General features: G+C 43.3%; 1 protein-coding gene across 2 annotated transcripts; it reads right to left on the bottom strand.

Moving 5' to 3' along the window:
* Positions 1-281: 281 nt before the first annotated feature.
* On the bottom strand, positions 282-14,662 carry LOC139421090 (transmembrane protein 47-like). 2 transcript variants are annotated; one of them, XR_011635592.1, is made up of 4 exons: positions 14,212-14,662; positions 3,093-3,233; positions 762-2,911; positions 282-650 (listed from the first exon to the last, which is right to left on the bottom strand). XR_011635592.1 is itself a non-coding variant. In XM_071171712.1 (3 exons), exons 1-3 carry the CDS (start codon positions 14,435-14,437, stop codon positions 2,733-2,735), a joined length of 546 nt encoding a protein of 181 aa, XP_071027813.1. In that variant the 5' UTR covers positions 14,438-14,603; the 3' UTR covers positions 282-2,732. The 2 variants fall into 2 exon arrangements, 1 of the variants encoding a protein (XP_071027813.1); XM_071171712.1 differs by having other exon boundaries at positions 282-2,911; positions 14,212-14,603.
* Positions 14,663-19,289: the final 4,627 nt, after the last annotated feature.

Here is a 19,289-nt window from a genome sequence, read left to right as displayed (position 1 = left end):
TACCTTACTGTGATTTGTTTTTACATTTAAATGGTCAAAAGAAACAGCAATTTTGCAAGGGCTATCTAGGATTGGTCTGAGTAGAGGGGGAAGCTGAACTTGTTTTAATTGGCAGAAAGGTTTGAGGGCATTATCATTTTCACAATTTCACAGTATTATTCCAACCTTGTGTGGAAATGTATGTAAAACACAGAATCTAGATTTAGACTGCACTGGGCCTTGAATGCGCTACTGCTTGCTTTGACTGGGTTGTCCCCTAATGCAAATTAAACACGCAAGTCTTTTTCATGGCCAGTTTATTGTATTAGTAAACAAAGCAGTAGGCATCAGACACACATCAGCAATCAAATGGATTTATAAAGCCCTTCTTACTTCAGCTGATGTCACAAAGTGCTGTACAGAAACCCAGCCTAAAACCCCAAACAGCAGGCAATGCAGATGTTGAGTCACTCTCAGCACACACACCTCGTTACTCCTTTACACTCCCACATTTCTACCTCGAGCGTTCCTACTCTCTTCATTGACATGTATTTTTAATGTAAAGACTTTCATTTTAAGTTATGGATGAGAGTATATTCAAAACATTTTCTATAATAGTGCAGTATTAAGAGGACTTTGTACGTAAGCTCTACTGTGTCCCAAATGGCACCCTATTCCTCACATAGTGCACTACTTTTGACCAGGGCCCCTTGTCAGTAGTGAACTATATAGGGAATAGGGTGCCATTTGGGAGACATCTAGTGTGGCCCAAGAGGCATCACATGGGAAGTATGTGAGTGCAAACGTGGTTGGTGGCACCTTAATTGGGGAGGATGGGGTAACGGCAGGAGCGGAGTGGTATGAAATACGTCAAACACATGGTTTGATGCCGTTCCAGCCATTATGAGCCGTCCTCCCCTGGCTGTTTGATCATATCACTTCAGGCCCCACACACTACAACACTGGTCAATTGCCTTCTTCATACACCTTATCTACTACACTATATTAAAGCATTTAACACAAAACCAACTCAAACTACTGTACATAGTTACATATCAACTGCTGTTATCTGAACCCGGCACAGCTGGGGTTAGGCCGCACAGTCTTAGATTATGCCTTACCGCTACTTAATGGTTGTGTGTAGCCTGAGCTAATGTTTAACCAGTAATACTTTGCCTGGAATGTGTCGTGGCCTCTGGCCTAACCAATTATACCATCTCTTGTTTGTGGCATTGGGGCGTGTACCAATAGTCTATAGTGGCTTCCTCTCCTTGTCACCTCCCCTTCATGTGAAAGAAAACCACTAGTTAAATGCCTATGTTGCCTGCCTGAACCCATCCAGTCCTCTTTTAGATTACCACAGATGAAATAAAGACAAAGGTAATCAAATATACTGAACAAAAATATAAACGCGACATGTAAAGTGTTGGTCCCATGTTTCATGAGCTGAAATAAAAGATCTCAGTAATTTTTCATACACAAAAAGCTTATCTCGCTCCAATTTTATGCACAAATGTGTTTACATCCCTGTTAGTGAGCATTTCTCCTTTGCCAAGATACACCTGACAGGTGTGGTATATCAAGCTGATTAAACGGCATGATCATTACACAGGTGCACCTTGTGCTGGGGACTTTAAAAGGCCACTCTAAAATGTGCAGTTTTGTCGCACAATACACACAGATCTCTCAAGTTGAGGGAGCGTGTAATTGGCTTGCGGACTGCAGGAATTTCTACTAGAGCGGTTGCCAGATAATTTAATGTTAATTCCTCTACCATAAGCAACCTACAACTTAATTTTAGAGAATTTGGCAGTATGCCCAAATCACAGACCATGTGTAACCACGCCAGCCCAGGACCTCCACATCCGGCTTCTTCACCTGCAAGATCATCTGAGACCAGACACCTGGACAGCTGATGAAACTGAGGAGTATTTCCATCTGTAATAAAGCCCTTTTGTGGAGAAAAACTCATTCAGATTGGCTGGGCCTGGCTCCACAGTGGGTGGACCTATGCCCTCCCAGCTCACGCATGGCTGCTCCCCTGCAGTCATATGAAATCCATATATTAGGGCCTAATTAATTAATTAAAGTTGACATATTTCCTTATACGAACTGTAACTCAGTAAAATCCTTGAAACTGTTGCGTTTGTATTTTTGTCCAGTATGTTAGTGGGGGTGAAGGTATGCATCCTTGATTCCTTTCCTTAGGTGAGTCTCGTATTCTACTTCTTTCCTCCTCAAGATCAATCTGTCCACCTGGACTATCCTTCTGCTCTCTGATTGGTCTATGTCCAGCACTCTCACCGGTCCCTTCTTTGATTGGTCATTAATAACAAAGCATTGTGCCTGCCAACTCCTGCTGAAGTTCCTATCATAAAGCGGACCTGTCATGGTTTCACTGATGTATCTTATTGGACATTAGGATTCCATTGAACTGTTTGATTGGCTCTTCAGCCTTACCACTTAGCCTATAGCAGACATCAGTCACAGCACAGGCAGAGAGAACACAACATCATAATATGAGTAAGAGTGTCCCTTTAAGCCTGTGAGCCAACCATCTGGTACAGGACAATTGTATGATGGTCTGAATGGAACCTATAGACACTACTGTTGTTAATTCGCCAACATTTTTTCTGTGAATATTTATTTTCTCTACCAGTTACATAAAACAGACTAAGTTCAGAGCATAGCCCGGGGGGGGGGGGGGGGGGGCATGAAGTTGTGTAGAGGGCTCTCTTCTCCTCTTGCAGGGTTTAGTAGTAGTCTTCATAGTTCTTGGGGTTGAGGCAATAGAGAATGGCCCCTCCGAAGGAGAAGATGGTGGCCCCCCAGGCCAGGCCATAGCCCCAGTTAAACTCGTGGTTTATCCTCAAGCTGACCGTTTCAATGAACTTAATGGTGTAGAGGACCAGACTGCAGACCTGAAGCACCACTGTTACAGAGTAAGGGAGTGAAGCAGAGAGAAGAAGCGGCGCACATGAAATGACAAGATCAGAGAAAAATGAAGATTCTCTAGTTATAACAAACTGTGTGTGTGTGCTGTGTACAGTATGCATGTACTGTGTGTGTGTCTGTTTGAAGATGTGTGTGCATGTATTCATGCCATACTGTACCTGCAGCGGACAGCAAGACAGCGACAGGCCTGTAGCAGCGGCTCCTGGAGCCGACACACACTGACACCAGGGCAACCAGGAAGGAGAACAGGATGAGGGCAGCACCACCCAGCAACAGGGCCAACGTGGCAATCTGCCAGTCTGAGAGGGAGAGAGACAGGAGGGGGGGGGGGGGGCACAGAGAGAGAGCGTAGAAAACCCTGCTCAGTTATGTATTATGGATCTGTACTGAACACACTGTAGCACCTCTATTTGAAAGAGAGAAATTGGTAAAAATAAGTCTGAACGCACTCAAGCACCTCCCCATTTTATTGAATAGAGAGAGAGAGAGGGTCTGTAACATTGCAATGCGAAGTCTCACAGACATGCCCAAGTACACAGCCACAGTGAAAAATGACACAGACATGCCCAAGTACACAGCCACAGAGAAAAATGACACAGACATCGACATGAAAGTCTGGCATTCCACCCACACCATCTGGTAACAGAAGGCTTCTTATTCCTCATGGGAAGAGTATTCTGAGGATCTGACCGAGGTTTGCCAGGAAAATCTTTTCATGGGGGTTATTAGCCTAGTGATCATGTCAACAGTGTGGCGTATGGTCCAAGAATGTTAAACCTGCACTAAAATCACATTTGTACCCAACACAGCAAAAAATGGATGAAAACTAAACACAAACTGTCTCTCTCCCTCTCTCTCACTGCTAGGCCTCTTAATGAATCCCAGTGCAGAAGTAGACTGTTATTCTCTGGGTGACTGGATAATGTGTGTCCCTCTCTCTGTCTCAGTGCAGAAGTAGACTGTTATTCTCTGGGTGACTGGATAATGTGTGTCCCTCTCTCTCTGTCCCAGTGCAGAAGTAGACTGTTATTCTCTGGGCGACTGGATAATGGGTGTCCCTCCTGCCTGCTCAATGCAAAGTCAGCAGCAGTTTCAAGAAGTACTCCAAATCACTCATCTAAAGTAGAGACTAGAATAGCACACTGTCCTTGCTGGAATGCTAACAAGGATAGGAGAGGGGGGCTAGAGACACAGGGGGCTGGGAGACAGAGGGGAGAAACTACTGGATTTCATCCAGTACCTCTATACCAGGCGGTGTCAGAGGAAGACCCTAAACATTGTCAAAGACTCCAGACACCCTAGTCATAGATTGTTCTCTGCTGCCGCAGGGCAAGCGGTACTGGAGCCAAGTCTAAGTCCAAGAGGCTTCTAAACAGCTTCTACCACCAAGCCATAAGACTCCTGAACATCTAATCAAATGGCTACCCAGACCCTTCCCCAATCTTGACCTTAACCATTAGTGGGGCAACTTCACCCTCCACCATAGAATGTTTACAAGCTTAGTCTTAGAGGTGGCAGGCAGCCTAGTGGATAAGAGTATTGGGTCAGTAACTGAAACGTTGCAGGTTCAAATCCCTGAGCTGACTAGGTAAAAAAAAATATACATATATATATATATTGATGTGCCCTTGAGCAAGGCACTTTAATTGCTGCTGTAAGTCTCTCTGGTTAAGAGCTTCTGCTAATTGACTACATGTAAATGTCTATTATAGCTAGCTGCTAGACACTCTTAATTAACTGGGAGGTGTACTGGCTTCCATTCATGTCCACTGAGGGATATAGATGTTTTATTGTTAGGAGCAACAGTCTAGACTTGTTCATCAACAATCTGTGGGCTGGGTGGGGGTATGGTATATGTAAACAGACAAGGGATGTTATGAAGTTGATTAACTTAAAAGGCATAATGGCAAAGTAAATACCATCAGAGAAAATAGATTGTTTTTCAATTAGAAGAGGTGCGTGTGCGTGTGCACCTGGATGCATGTGTGTTAGAAATAGCTTGGACATATCAATTAAAACGGCCAATAGAAGATGTATAATATTCATTACAATCACAGCTAAGTGGCTTAATCAGAATGGCAAACCATTTCCTCTACGGCAAGGCAGACGGGAATGATTAAAGTGACTGTGTGTAAGCTACTTAAACTACAGTTCCCACTCTTGTCGGGGGGAAACATCATTCCACAGGTCGAGCTGCTCGAACATAAACAAACATTCCCTTCATGGACCAAATATTGCTTCTACAAAAAAAATGGTCCGGTCATCACAGGAAGCTTCTCATTTCCAGTGACCTCATTGGCTGCCTCTCCGACCGTGGGAGCTTCACCCAACTCCGGTTTGTCGCTAGACTGAACAACAATATAAAAACGCAACATGGAATAATTTCAAAGATCGAGTTACAGTTCATATGAAGAAATTAGCCAATTGAAATAAAATCCATTAGGCCCTAATCTATGGATGTCACATGACTGGGAATACAGATATGCATCTGTTGGTCACAGATACCTTTAAAAAAAGGTAGGGGTGTGGATCAGAAAACCAGTCAGTATCTGGTGGGACCACCATTTGCTTCTACACATCTACTTCACAGAGTTGATCAGGCTGTTGATTGTGGCCAGTGGAATGTTGTCCCAATCCTCTTCAATGGCTGTGCGAAGTTGCTGGATATTGTCAGGAACTGGAAAACGCTGTTGTACATGTCGATCCAGAGCATCCCAAACATGCTCAATGGGTGTCATGTCTGGTGAGTATACAGGCCATGGAAGAACTGGGACATTTTCAGCTTCCAGGAATTGTGTACAGATCCTTGCAACATGAGGCTATGTTGCATAGGGGAACATAAGGGGATGGTGCCGGATGAATGGCACGTCAATGGGCCTCAGGATCTCGTCACGATATCTCTGTGCATTCAAATTGCCATCAATAAAATGCAATTGTGTTCATTGTCCGTAGCTTTTGCCTGCCCACTCTGTTCACAACGTTGACATCAGCAAACCGTTCGCCCAAGCAACGCCATACAAGCCGTCTGCCCGGTACAGTTGAAACTGGGATTCATCCATGAAGAGCACACTTCTCCAGCGTGTGAGTGGCCATCGAAGGTGAGAATTTGCCCACTGAAGTCAGCTACAACGACGAACTGCAGCCAGATCAAGACACTGGTGAGGACGACGAGCACACAGATGAGCTTCCCTGAGATGGTTTCTGACAGTCTGTGCAGAAGTTTCATCAGCTGTCCGGTTGGCTGGTCTCAGACGATCCTGCAGGTGAAGAAGCCGGATGTGGAGGTCCTGGGCTGGAGTGGTTACACATGGTCTGTGGGTTGTGAGGCCGGTTGGAAGTACTGCCAAATTCTCTAAAAACGACATTGGAAGCGACTTATGGTAGAGAAATTAACATTCAATTATCTGGCAACAGCTCTGGTAGACTTCCTTTAGTCGGCATGCCAATTGCAAGCTCCCTCAAAACTTGACACATCTCTGGCATTGGGTTGTGTGACAAGACAGCACATTTTAGAGTGGTCTTTTATTGTCCCCAGCACAAGGTGCATCTGTGTATTGATCATGCTGTTTAATCAACTTCTTGATGTGCCACACCTGTCAGGTAGATTATCTTGGCAAAGGAGAAATGCTCATTAACAGGGATGAGAGAAATAAGCTTTTTGTACATATGAAAGGCTGGGATATTTTATTTCAGCTCATGAAACAAGCACTTTACATGTTGTGTTCACTATAATTAGAAATAGTGTCTACCAGTAATCTTGGCCATTTTCTGCCTATCAGACCGCAACTCCCTAGTCAAAAATATCCTATAGGATTAGTGATTTTTTCCCAATACAATCCTGTAGGATTTTGTGTCACCTCTATCAGATTGCTATTGGATGACTTTAAAAAATATATATATGTAACCTTTATTTAACTAGGCAAGTCAGTTAAGAACAAATTCTTATTTACAAGGACGGCCTACCCCGGCCAAACACAGACAACGCTGGGCCAATTGTGTGCCTTCCTATGGGACTCCCAATCACGGCCGGATGTGATGCTGCCTGGATTCGAACCAGGTACCGCAGGTCTTGCACTGAGATGCAGTGTCTTAGACCACTGTGCCACTCGGGAGCAATTGGACCCTTTAGGATTCTCGCAATCCTATATGATTGTGTGTCACTTGTATCAGAATCCTATTCGACTACTTTTTTTCTTATTGTAAATCAAAAGTAATCAGATTGGATCCTTTTTGCTAAATCTTGTAGGATTTTGTAACCCCCAAACAAAATCCTATTAGAATGTTTTTTTCTCTTTATTTAACACAATAAATTATATTTTGTTGTCATACAGTGCCTTGCGAAAGTATTCGGCCCCCTTGAACTTTGCGACCTTTTGCCACATTTCAGGCTTCAAACATAAAGATATAAAACTGTATTTTTTTGTGAAGAATCAACAACAAGTGGGACACAATCATGAAGTGGAACGACATTTATTGGATATTTCAAACTTTTTTAACAAATCTCAAAAACTGAAAAATTGGGCGTGCAAAATTATTCAGCCCCCTTAAGTTAATACTTTGTAGCGCCACCTTTTGCTGCGATTACAGCTGTAAGTCGCTTGGGGTATGTCTCTATCAGTTTTGCACATCGAGAGACTGACATTTTTTCCCATTCCTCCTTGCAAAACAGCTCGAGCTCAGTGAGGTTGGATGGAGAGCATTTGTGAACAGCAGTTTTCAGTTCTTTCCACAGATTCTCGATTGGATTCAGGTCTGGACTTTGACTTGGCCATTCTAACACCTGGGTATGTTTATTTTTGAACCATTCCATTGTAGATTTTGCTTTATGTTCTGGATCATTGTCTTGTTGGAAGACAAATCTCCGTCCCAGTCTCAGGTCTTTTGCAGACTCCATCAGGTTTTCTTCCAGAATGGTCCTGTATTTGGCTCCATCCATCTTCCCATCAATTTGAACCATCTTCCCTGTCCCTGCTGAAGAAAAGCAGGCCCAAACCATGATGCTGCCACCACCATTGGGGATGGTGTGTTCAGGGTGATGAGCTGTGTTGCTTTTACGCCAAACATAACGTTTTGCATTGTTGCCAAAAAGTTACATTTTGGTTTCATCTGACCAGAGCACCTTCTTCCACATGTTTGGTGTGTCTCCCAGGTGGCTTGTGGCAAACTTTAAACAACACTTTTTATGGATATCTTTAAGAAATGGCTTTCTTCTTGCCACTCTTCCATAAAGGCCAGATTTGTGCAATATACGACTGATTGTTGTCCTATGGACAGAGTCTCCCACCTCAGCTGTAGATCTCTGCAGTTCATCCAGAGTGATCATGGGCCTCTTGGCTGCATCTCTGATCAGTCTTCTCCTTGTATGAGCTGAAAGTTTAGAGGGACGGCCAGGTCTTGGTAGATTTGCAGTGGTCTGATACTCCTTCCAATTTCAATATTATCGCTTGCACAGTGCTCCTTGGGATGTTTAAAGCTTGGGAAATCTTTTTGTATCCAAATCCGGCTTTAAACTTCTTCACAACAGTATCTCGGACCTGCCTGGTGTGTTCCTTGTTCTTCATGATGCTCTCTGCGCTTTTAACGGACCTCTGAGACTATCACAGTGCAGGTGCATTTATACGGAGACTTGATTACACACAGGTGGATTGTATTTATCATCATTAGTCATTTAGGTCAACATTGGATCATTCAGAGATCCTCACTGAACTTCTGGAGAGAGTTTGCTGCACTGAAAGTAAAGGGGCTGAATAATTTTGCACGCCCAATTTTTCAGTTTTTGATTTGTTAAAAAAGTTTGAAATATCCAATAAATGTCGTTCCACTTCATGATTGTGTCCCACTTGATTCTTCACAAAAAAATATAGTTTTATATCTTTATGTTTGAAGCCTGAAATGTGGCAAAAGGTCGCAAAGTTCAAGGGGGCCGAATACTTTCGCAAGTAAGTAAGTATTTTGGGTAGAACTATATATGGACATATTATACAGTATGAAAAGGATTCATTATTGAATATATATATATATATTTAATCATATTTGTATACGTTTTATTACACTTGGATTGTATACTAGAACATACGGGTTGAAAAGTGTTATTTTTCTCAGATATAAATAAACAAGTCCAGGTAAAAGCCAAACGTCATAACTTTCTAGGGGGGAAACACTACATTAATACAATATTGCCCTCTTGCTAGATTGATGACTAAAACCACAGTGAAACAGTGCAAAACGGCTGTCAGCTCAACTCTAGCTAGCTATGTTGAAGCCATTTCTATGTTATTTTCGAGTCACTGTATTTTTATAGTAAATGAGAAATGTTTATCTTGTTTGTTATTGCTAAATATATGTGCCTTTATAATAGGAAAGTCAACCCCGTTTTCATGATTTCTGGTAAATCTAAATAAATCAATCACATCACGTTGTTGGACTCATTCAGCAGTTGTTACCTAATTAAATACTATAGGAAAGTAATGTTGAAAGTTCCATTTAAATTCCTAAAACATAAGTTGAAAATAATGCTGTTGCCTCTTCCCGTTACAATAACTTTTGAAAAATAGCCTAATGTCAAAACACAGTTTTGTCGTGTCCAAATCAATCATCAATAAACAGTTTTGAAAACCTAAACATACAATGTAGTCCACTACCTACACATACATGTGCCACAATAGTAATCATATTACTTGTATTATTACTTTTTTGGAGCACCTTATAAACTGCATACGCACCATGTTGTTTTGACAAGTGCCAATTAAATCACTCATATTGATTAGAGGAGAAATCGAATTGCATGCGCTGCTGAAACTAACTCAAAAACACATGGAACCTGGAAACACCTGTTGGAGACAAGCAGCTACACTTTGGAGTGATGCATTTTGATTTGGGGATGTGGCCTAGACGGAAAGAGAACGCAACCGCAACACTTATTTGACAAGCACTCATTTTGATATCACATTGAAATGAACAGAACGGTTGCACGCCCTGTTCAAACTAACCTTACTAAAAAAAATTGTTTTAAACATACGGAATCTGGGAATATTTACTGTATATCACTGGTTACAGGACAACTTTTATAAGACAGCTACAATGTGGATTGTTGCATTGTTTCAAGTATGTCGCCAACGCCTAAAGCTAAATGCAACACTATTTTGTTAACTCATCATATCGAAATCAATAGAATGATGGCAGACTGTTGGTGTGTTTACATTGTTTAAACTAAGACTATTCAAAGGACACACTGAATCCGATCATTTCTATATCACTGGTTAGAAGAGATTCCCACTCCAGGAATCTCCTCCAACGTTACAGGATTCCCCGAACACCTTATTACCGTCGCAGGTGAAGGGACGGGGGCAGTTACACACGAAGAAAACAATGGAGGGAGGAGGGACAAAGAAAGGAGAAATCTAGAACGAAGAAAGGATAAAAGTACAGAAGAGGACATTGAGAGACAAAGGACGGCTTAAAAGAGGAAGAACTTCCTTGAGTGATTCCTGTACCCGCGAGCTAAAACCAAGTTTAGTCACAAAATATAATTGAATGATTATCGAAAAGATTTTTGGGGGTTTGTAAGTGAAGTACTCTGAACCGGGCTTGGATTTTGTTTCCCCTTTCTTGAACCGGACAAGTGCCATTCTGTAAACAAACCTCTTCAACACACCACCGCAATATGGGAGTGATTCAATCATATCAAATTTTGGAACCAGTCCTATTGGGCTCCTCTGGGATTCTATTTTATAGCATCCGATAGGGTTTTTCTATTGGATTCTCGTATTGGAATCCTATCAGATTTTGGAACCTGTCCTATAGGATAAAATCATATAGGATTGGTTCCAAAATGTATCATATTAGGAATGGTTCTAAAATCTGATAGTCAAAAACTTCTATTGGATTCCAATAGAAAAATCCTAAGGCTGAAATTGCAGGAACCACTGCAGTGGTTATCAGTCTCAATCAGTTATGTAACAGCAGGATACAGAAACTCATTGTAGAAGCTCAGAGATTTAGAACAGACACACATACTGCGTGAGAAAAATACAGCCAGGAGTCTCGGTGCTAGAAGGACAGGAAGCGCTAACTTTTAATATAGGACTGCGTCCCAAATTACACCCTATTCCTTATGTAGTGGGCTACTTCTGAGCTCTGGTCAAAAACAGTATAGGGAATAGGGTGCTATTTGGGCTGCAGATTAGGTTCTGTATGATGATCGATGGAAATGGAGATTAGCGAGATCCAATCTGATCATTAATTACATCTCCCTATGTGCATTTCAGGAGCTGTCATCTCTATTTTTTTTTTTATCTGGATTTTTTTTATGCATCCCTTCAGGGCCACTCTCGGCCTGAGACAATAAGGGGGATTAACTGTGTCAGATCAGAACCTGGAGACTATGGAGAGTTTCTTCACCTCTGACTGGACTGAGATCAGCGCTAATAGTGATGAGTAGTGTCTGCTAAGTGCACTCACACACTCACTCCACATTCGTTTCTCCTCTCTCACTGGCTTGGCATCAGCGCAAAATGTCTCACACCCCTGAGACTGTCTACACCTGGGTGTGTGTGTGTGTGAGAGCGAGATAGATAGAGAATGTGTGATTGAGTGTAATATCCAAATGTTACCCATGTACATGTCTTCTGCATTAAAAAGGGATACCCCAGAGGTTTTGTATATTCTCAGACAGTAGTTTTGAAAGTAGTGCTCACGAGCCAAAATGGCTCCCCTGAAAATTGTGCACAATTGTGTACTACGTCATTTATTTTAGATGATATGTTAGGAACTTGTAAGTGCTTAAATTCCTGCACTGCATCTTTAATGGTATGCACATCTATGCATGCACGTCAACCCTGCAGAACTCCTTACTGAGTGTACCAACCTGCTTGTAGGCCCTGAATACACATCTATACACAACAACCCAGCAGAACTCCTTACTGAGTGTACCAACCTGCTTGTAGGCCCTGAATACACATCTATACACAGCAACCCAGCAGAACTCCTTACTGAGTGTACCAACCTGCTTGTAGGCCCTGAATACACATCTATACACAACAACCCAGCAGAACTCCTTACTGAGTGTACCAACCTGCTTGTAGGCCCTGAATACACATCTATACACAACAACCCAGCAGAACTCCTTACTGAGTGTACCAACCTGCTTGTAGGCCCTGAATAGACATCTATACACAACAACCCAGCAGAACTCCTTACTGAGTGTACCAACCTGCTTGTAGGCCCTGAATAGACATCTATACACAACAACCCAGCAGAACTCCTTACTGAGTGTACCAACCTGCTTGTAGGCCCTGAATACACATCTATACACAACAACCCAGCAGAACTCCTTACTGAGTGTACCAACCTGCTTGTAGGCCCTGAATACACATCTATACACAACAACAACCTTGCAGAACTCCTTACTGAGTGTACCAACCTGCTTGTAGGCCCTGAATAGACATCTATACACAACAACCCAGCAGAACTCCTTACTGAGTGTACCAACCTGCTTGTAGGCCCTGAATAGACATCTATACACAACAACAACCCTGCAGAACTCCTTACTGAGTGTACCAACCTGCTTGTAGGCCCTGAATAGACATCTATACACAACAACAACCCTGCAGAACTCCTTACTGAGTGTACCAACCTGCTTGTAGGCCCTGAATAGACATCTATACACAACAACAACCCTGCAGAACTCCTTACTGAGTGTACCAACCTGCTTGTAGGCCCTGAATAGACATCTATACACAACAACCCAGCAGAACTCCTTACTGAGTGTACCAACCTGCTTGTAGGCCCTGAATACACATCTATACACAACAACCCTGCAGAACTCCTTACTGAGTGTACCAACCTGCTTGTAGGCCCTGAATACACATCTATACACAACAACAACCCTGCAGAACTCCTTACTGAGTGTACCAACCTGCTTGTAGGCCCTGAATACACATCTATACACAACAACAACCCTGCAGAACTCCTTACTGAGTGTACCAACCTGCTTGTAGGCCCTGAATAGACATCTATACACAACAACCCAGCAGAACTCCTTACTGAGTGTACCAACCTGCTTGTAGGCCCTGAATACACATCTATACACAACAACTCAGCAGAACGTGTTATTAAGTGCACCACCCGGGTAAATACAATACAAACACAATTTGTTTAATACCCTGGGCATGACACTGAGGAAACTTAGATATTGGGGAGAGAGACTGACTGATTACTGTGAGTCAAATTGATCCCTAAGTCTAGTGCAAGGCCAAACTGAGGAAATAGGCAGTTTGCTGTGTGCAGTTACTGTGGTATGCTGGCTGCTAGTGACACAGAGACTCCATGTCTTTATAAGGAATCAAGCTGCACTTTGTCTCAGAGTGACAGGAGAGAAGAGCGGTGCCAAAATGACCCCTCAGTTAGGATACTCATCACATAAACAAAAACAGTGTATTCAGACAAACAAAAACACTTATTCATTGACTGCACAGCACACTATCTGCAGCCAACACACTAGATAAAAAAGTGCATTGAACACCTGGTGGAGTGTGGAAATACAGCTCGTTTCCACAAAAACTTCCATGCTGGATGAAAAATAAGTCCCCTTTTCAATGGGGAAAACAGCATTTCTAGAATGTGCCTCTTGTTTCCCTGGTTACTAATCTCTCAGCATTTGGATCTCTGGGGAGTTCGCTTCTCAAAATTGCCCTTGCTCCTTGGCCAGCAGAGGAACCCCAACAAAGGCTCATTTTGTCGGCAACAAAAGCCCAATAAACCCGAGCTGGACAAAATTCCCACATCATTTAGTGGTGGGTTGGGCGAATAGAAAAGAGGGCAAGTCAAGGATATTTTATATGCCCATAATTAATTATAACAAGTCCTTTAAGTTTGAAATAAACTATTTAAAACTTTGAAAAGCCAACTTTAGAGCGTCCATCATACATTTGATAGCAGAGACTGGATGGGAAAAATTATGCTCTTGCCTTTACCTTTCAGCTGCAACAAATTATTACTGAGCAGAGAAAAAATTAAGTGATTGTACTGACGCACCAGTAGACTCAGCCGCAGGCGTCCCTTTCATCTCTGAATTCATATGTTCCTCAATGGATGCATAGCATATCATCATGGGCATTGAAACAAACAAAAAAAATATCCCTCAAAATGTCCCCAAAATAGAACCCTATCAATTTGTACCTCAACATAAACACAGTATAGATGCATATGTGCATTCTGAACAGTAAAAAGAGTAATAGGTCTATTGACATTAGTGAACAGGAGGCAGGTCTCTCTCACCAGTCTCGAGCGTTGTGTTGCACTGCCATGTGTCCGAGTTGACAGGCTTCCAGCAGGACTCCCACAGAGACAGGTAGTACTGGTTATACGCCGTTACCCACGCGGGGCTCAACACCGCCCCGATATCCAGGCAGAGCGCAAGGAAGACGCACACCAAGCCCACCAACTTCAGCGGTGTCAACGCCGACACGCGCACCTCCTCCGTTCCACTCACGGATGAAGCCATGGGATGGTAAACAAAAGTAGCTTTCTTCGAGGACCGTGGGCTGGCGGTTGGGTCTCAAACCAAGAATTTCGTAATTCTCCCCTGCTGAGAGTGGAGGGTGGGCAGCGCGTCAGGGACGCTGCTGCAGCTACCGTATCACCACTGCTGAAGCGAGTCGTCCGAGCGCACTGAACATTGCTGAAATATCACAGAGAGGCACCTGCAGGGTCCTAGTGCCTAGGTTCTCTCTCTGATTCCGGCAGTCTCTTTCCAGAAGTTGGCCAATTACCCCCCCTCTCTCAGAGGGAAACAGGGGATATGAAATCGCATTTTTATAATTGAACCTAACCTTCTTATTTCCACAAAGAAGTATCCAGTAATTAGCTATTATTGATTTTTAGGGGGAGGCTGCCCCACTCCCACACACATTTGATTATTACTTTGAAAGGCAATTTATTCCAAAGTTGCACATTTGATTTCACGCACAATTATTCAATCAACATAGGGGTTTTCTGACAAGTGCAATTATTTCATATGATTCATCGTTCATTTAACTCCCATCATGTTTCGACCCATAGCTGATGTGTTGAGTGTCAATTTCAAATTACAGTCAAATGTGATCATGGACTGGAGTTTGATTAGACACTGTGAATTTAATATGTTGTGACAAGTAAATAAACTAAAAATGAATAGGCTTTTCCTAAGCTTATAAACTGAATTACTCATCACACTGGGCACAAGCGGCGTAGCCCCCTCAATTAAAACGTTAACCCCTTCCGTCTTAGTGTTATGCCTCTATATAAAAATAGCGTGACAGGTTGGCGCAAAACAAATCTGTATCTCCACGGTGCTGTGCCAGCACAACGGACACGGCGTGCTTTGGGTTTCCATAAAAAGCGGGGAAACAACGTATGTATGTTTTTCAAGCAGAAATTTGCTTCCTGCAACACTAACTCAAAAAAGTTCTGGGACACTGTAAAGTCAATGGAGAATAAGAATACCTCTTCCCAGCTGCCCACTGCACTGAAATTAGGAAACTCGGTCACCACTGATGAATCCATTATAATTGAGAATTTCAATAAGCATTTTTCTACGGCTGGCCATGCTTTCCACCTGGCTACCCCTACCCTGGTCAACAGCACTGCACCCCCCACAGCAACTCGCCCAAGCCTTCCCCATTTCTCCTTCTCCCAAATCCAGTCAGCTGATGTTCTGAAAGCGCTGCAAAATCTGGACCCCTACAAATCAGCCGGGCTAGACAATCTGGACCCTTTCTTTCTAAAATTATCTGCCGAAATTGTTGCCACCCCTATTACTAGCCTGTTCAACCTTTCTCTCGTGTCGTCTGAGATTCCCAAAGATTGGAAAGCAGCTGCGGTCATCCCCCTTTTCAAAGGGGGGGGACACTCTTGACCCAAACTGCTACAGACCTATATCTATCCTACCCTGCCTTTCTAAGGTCTTCGGAAGCCAAGTCAACAAACAGATTACCGACCATTTAGAATCTCACCATACCCTCTCTGCTATGCAATCTGGTTTCAGAGCTGGTCATGGGTGCACCTCAGCCACACTCAAGGTCCTAAACGATATCTTAACCGCCATCGATAAGAAACATTACTGTGCAGCCATATTCATTGTTCTGGCCAAGGCTTTCGACTGTCAATCACCACATCCTCATCGGCAGACTCGACAACCTTGGTTTCTCAAATGATTGCCTCGCCTGGTTCACCAACTACTTCTCTGATAGAGTTCAGTGTGTCAAATCGGAGGGTCTGCTGTCCGGACCTCTGGCAGTCTCTATGGGGGTGCCACAGGGTTCAATTCTTGGACCGACTCTCTTCTCTGTATACATCAATGATGCTGGTGAGTCTCTGATCCACCTCTACGCAGATGACACCATTCTGTATACTTCTGGCCCTTCTTTGGACACTGTATTAACAACCCTCCAGGCAAGCTTCAATGCCATACAACTCTCCTTCCGTGGCCTCCAATTGCTCTTAAATACAAGTAAAACTAAATGCATGCTCTTCAACCGATCGCTGCCTGCACCTGCCCGCCTGTCCAACATCACTACTCTGGACGGCTCTGACTTAGAATACGTGGACAACTACAAATACCTAGGTGTCTGGTTAGACTGTAAACTCTCCTTCCAGACCCACATCAAACATCTCCAATCCAAAGTTAAATCTAGAATTGGCTTCCTATTTCGCAACAAAGCATCCTTCACTCATGCTGACAAACATACCCTTGTAAAACTGACCATCCTACCAATCCTCGACTTTGGCGATGTCATTTACAAAATAGCCTCCAATACCCTACTCAACATATTGGATGCAGTCTATCACAGAGCCATCCGTTTTGTCACCAAAGCCCCATATACTACCCACCATTGCGACCTGTATGCTCTCATTGGCTGGCCCTCGCTTCATACTCATCGCCAAACCCACTGGCTCCATGTCATCTACAAGACCCTGCTAGGTAAAGTCCCCCTTATCTCAGCTTGCTGGTCACCATGCGCTCCAGCAGGTATACCTCTCTGGTCACCCCCAAAACCAATTCTTTCTTTGGCCGCCTCTCCTTCAAGTTCTCTGCTGCCAATGACTGGAACGAATTACAAAAATCTCTGAAACTGGAAACACTTATCTCCCTCACTAGCTTTAAGCACCAGCTGTCAGAGCAGCTCACAGATTACTGAACCTGTACATAGCCCACCTATAATTTAGCCCAAACAACTACCTCTTTCCCTACTGTATTTATTTTATTTATTTATTTTATTTATTTTGCTCCTTTGCACCCCATTATTTCTTATTTCTACTTTGCACATTCTTCCGCTGAAAATCTACCATTCCAGTGTTTTACTTGCTATATTGTATTTACTTTGCCACCATGGCCTTTGTTTGCCTTTACCTCCCTTATCTCACCTCATTTGCTCACATCGTATATATACTTGTTTCACTGTATGTTTGTTTTACTCCATGTGAAACTCTGTGTTGTTGTATGTGTCAAACTGCTTTGCTTTATCTTGGCCAGGTCGCAATTGTAAATGAGAATTTGTTCTCAACTTGCCTACCTGGTTAAATAAAGGTGAAATAAAATTTTAAAAAATAAAAAAATGTTCCTGCAACACAGAAGTAAGACTGGAGATTACATGGCTGCAGAAGGCGGGGATGGACCTTGGCTTTAAGTTTACGGCCACCATGGTGCACAGCCCTAGGAACATGCCTCAGGACTACCTGGCATGATGACTCCTGGCTGTCCCCAGTCCACCTGGTCGTGCTGTTGCTCCAGTTTCAACTTGTCCCTGAACTGCTGTTTTTGATTGATTGATTCAGCATGTTGGATGCTGTCATTGGTGAAATTTCAGAATGATTCATCGAATTCAACGGCCAACTGGTGGAGGCCTTTTGTGCCCTTTCCCTAGAGAGCCATGACTTTCTAGATGTGAAAAAGGTGAAACCACTGCTGAATCTAAGCAAAACAGATTTGGTGGAAGCTGAGTTTTTGCAGTCTGAATTCACCCACTCTGTCTCCAATGAGGACAAATGGACCCCTACAACGATTCTCTGGGCCTCTCTCCGCTATGCCGACCGTGCTTACTGCACTGAAACATGTACTGACTTGGGGTGTCCACAGCTACATGCGTGTTCAGTCAACACAGAAGAAGCATGTTACATCCGAGAAAAGCTCAACTGGCATTTGAGGGGGGAGAGGAAGATTTCGGGGGGAGAGGAATGATTGATTATTCAGAAAGTTCCACAGAGCATCAAGGAAGCTGCAACTCTTTTGAAAATGTAGGATTGAAACAATCTAGCTGGTTGGTTTCTGTCAAAATCTTGCTTTATTATGTAGGGCGCCGTCTATGGTGCTGATAGAGTGCAGCGAGATTTCGTGCCATTGAACCTGTCAATTCTTGTTCAAAACCTTTATGTTTATTGTGGTATAGCGTGATATAAACAGAATTCAATATAATTCCAATGCAAGAGCCCAAATGACACCCCTGGGAATAGCTACATATTGGTAAGTTTCATCATAGAGATAGATAGGCTACAGCCTATTATGGTTGTCTTGGTAACCTATTGTTTTATGAGTCTCTAAATTTTGGAAAAGTGTTTAGGCTAGGCTGGCATTGCTTAATTGATTACGTGGGTCGAATTTGATTCACAGACGTGTACTGTATCACAACGCGTAGCTGAACTCATGAGCGAGCGACATGATTAATCATGTTTGAAGCTGCCATGTATAGGCCTATTTATTTAGATAGACGGCTGTATCTCACTGTAGTAGGCTGTAGACTGCATCTCACTGTGGTAGGCTGTAGGCTGCATCTCACTTTAGCAGGCTGTAGACTGCATCTCACTGTGGTAGGCTGTAGACTGCATCTCACTGTGGTAGGCTGTAGACTGCATCTCACTGTAGTAGACTGACGGCTGCATCTCACTGTAGTAGGCTGTAGACTGCATCTCACTGTAGTAGACTGTAGGCTGCATCTCACTGTAGTAGGCTGTAGGCTGCATCTCACTGTAGTAGAATGTAGGCTGCATCTCACTGTAGTAGAATGTAGGCTGCATCTCACTGTAGTAGACTGTAGGATGCATCTCACTGTAGTAGAATGTAGACTGCATCTCACTGTAGTAGGCTGTAGGCTGCATCTCACTGTAGTAGGCTGTAGGCTGCATCTCACTGTAGTAGGCTGTAGACTGCATCTCACTGTAGTACGCTGTAGGCTGTAGGCTGCATCTCACTGTAGTAGGCTGGAGGCTGCATCTCACTGTAGTAGGCTGTAGGCTGCATTTCACTGTAGTAGGCTGAAGGCTGCATCTCACTGTAGTAGACTGTAGGCTGCATCTCACTGTAGTAGGCTGTAGGCTGCATC

This window comes from Oncorhynchus clarkii, chromosome 1, assembly GCF_045791955.1.
Source record: "Oncorhynchus clarkii lewisi isolate Uvic-CL-2024 chromosome 1, UVic_Ocla_1.0, whole genome shotgun sequence".
Lineage (NCBI taxonomy): Eukaryota > Metazoa > Chordata > Actinopteri > Salmoniformes > Salmonidae > Oncorhynchus > Oncorhynchus clarkii.
The sequence above is the reverse complement of the archived record's forward strand: the minus strand, read 5'-3'. Positions and strand labels throughout refer to the sequence as shown.

What these genes read in the sequence shown, in the direction of transcription:
- LOC139421090 (XM_071171712.1), bottom strand. Translation starts at nt 14,437, where the DNA reads ATGGCTTCATCCGTGAGTGGAACGGAGGAGGTGCGCGTGTCGGCGTTG. An exon ending in CAACACAACGCTCGAGACTG is followed by an intron (nt 3,234 to 14,211) that starts GTGAGAGAGACC and finishes TCTCCCTCTCAG; the next exon opens with ACTGGCAGATTGCCACGTTG. An exon ending in TGTCTTGCTGTCCGCTGCAG is followed by an intron (nt 2,912 to 3,092) that starts GTACAGTATGGC and finishes ACTCTGTAACAG; the next exon opens with TGGTGCTTCAGGTCTGCAGT.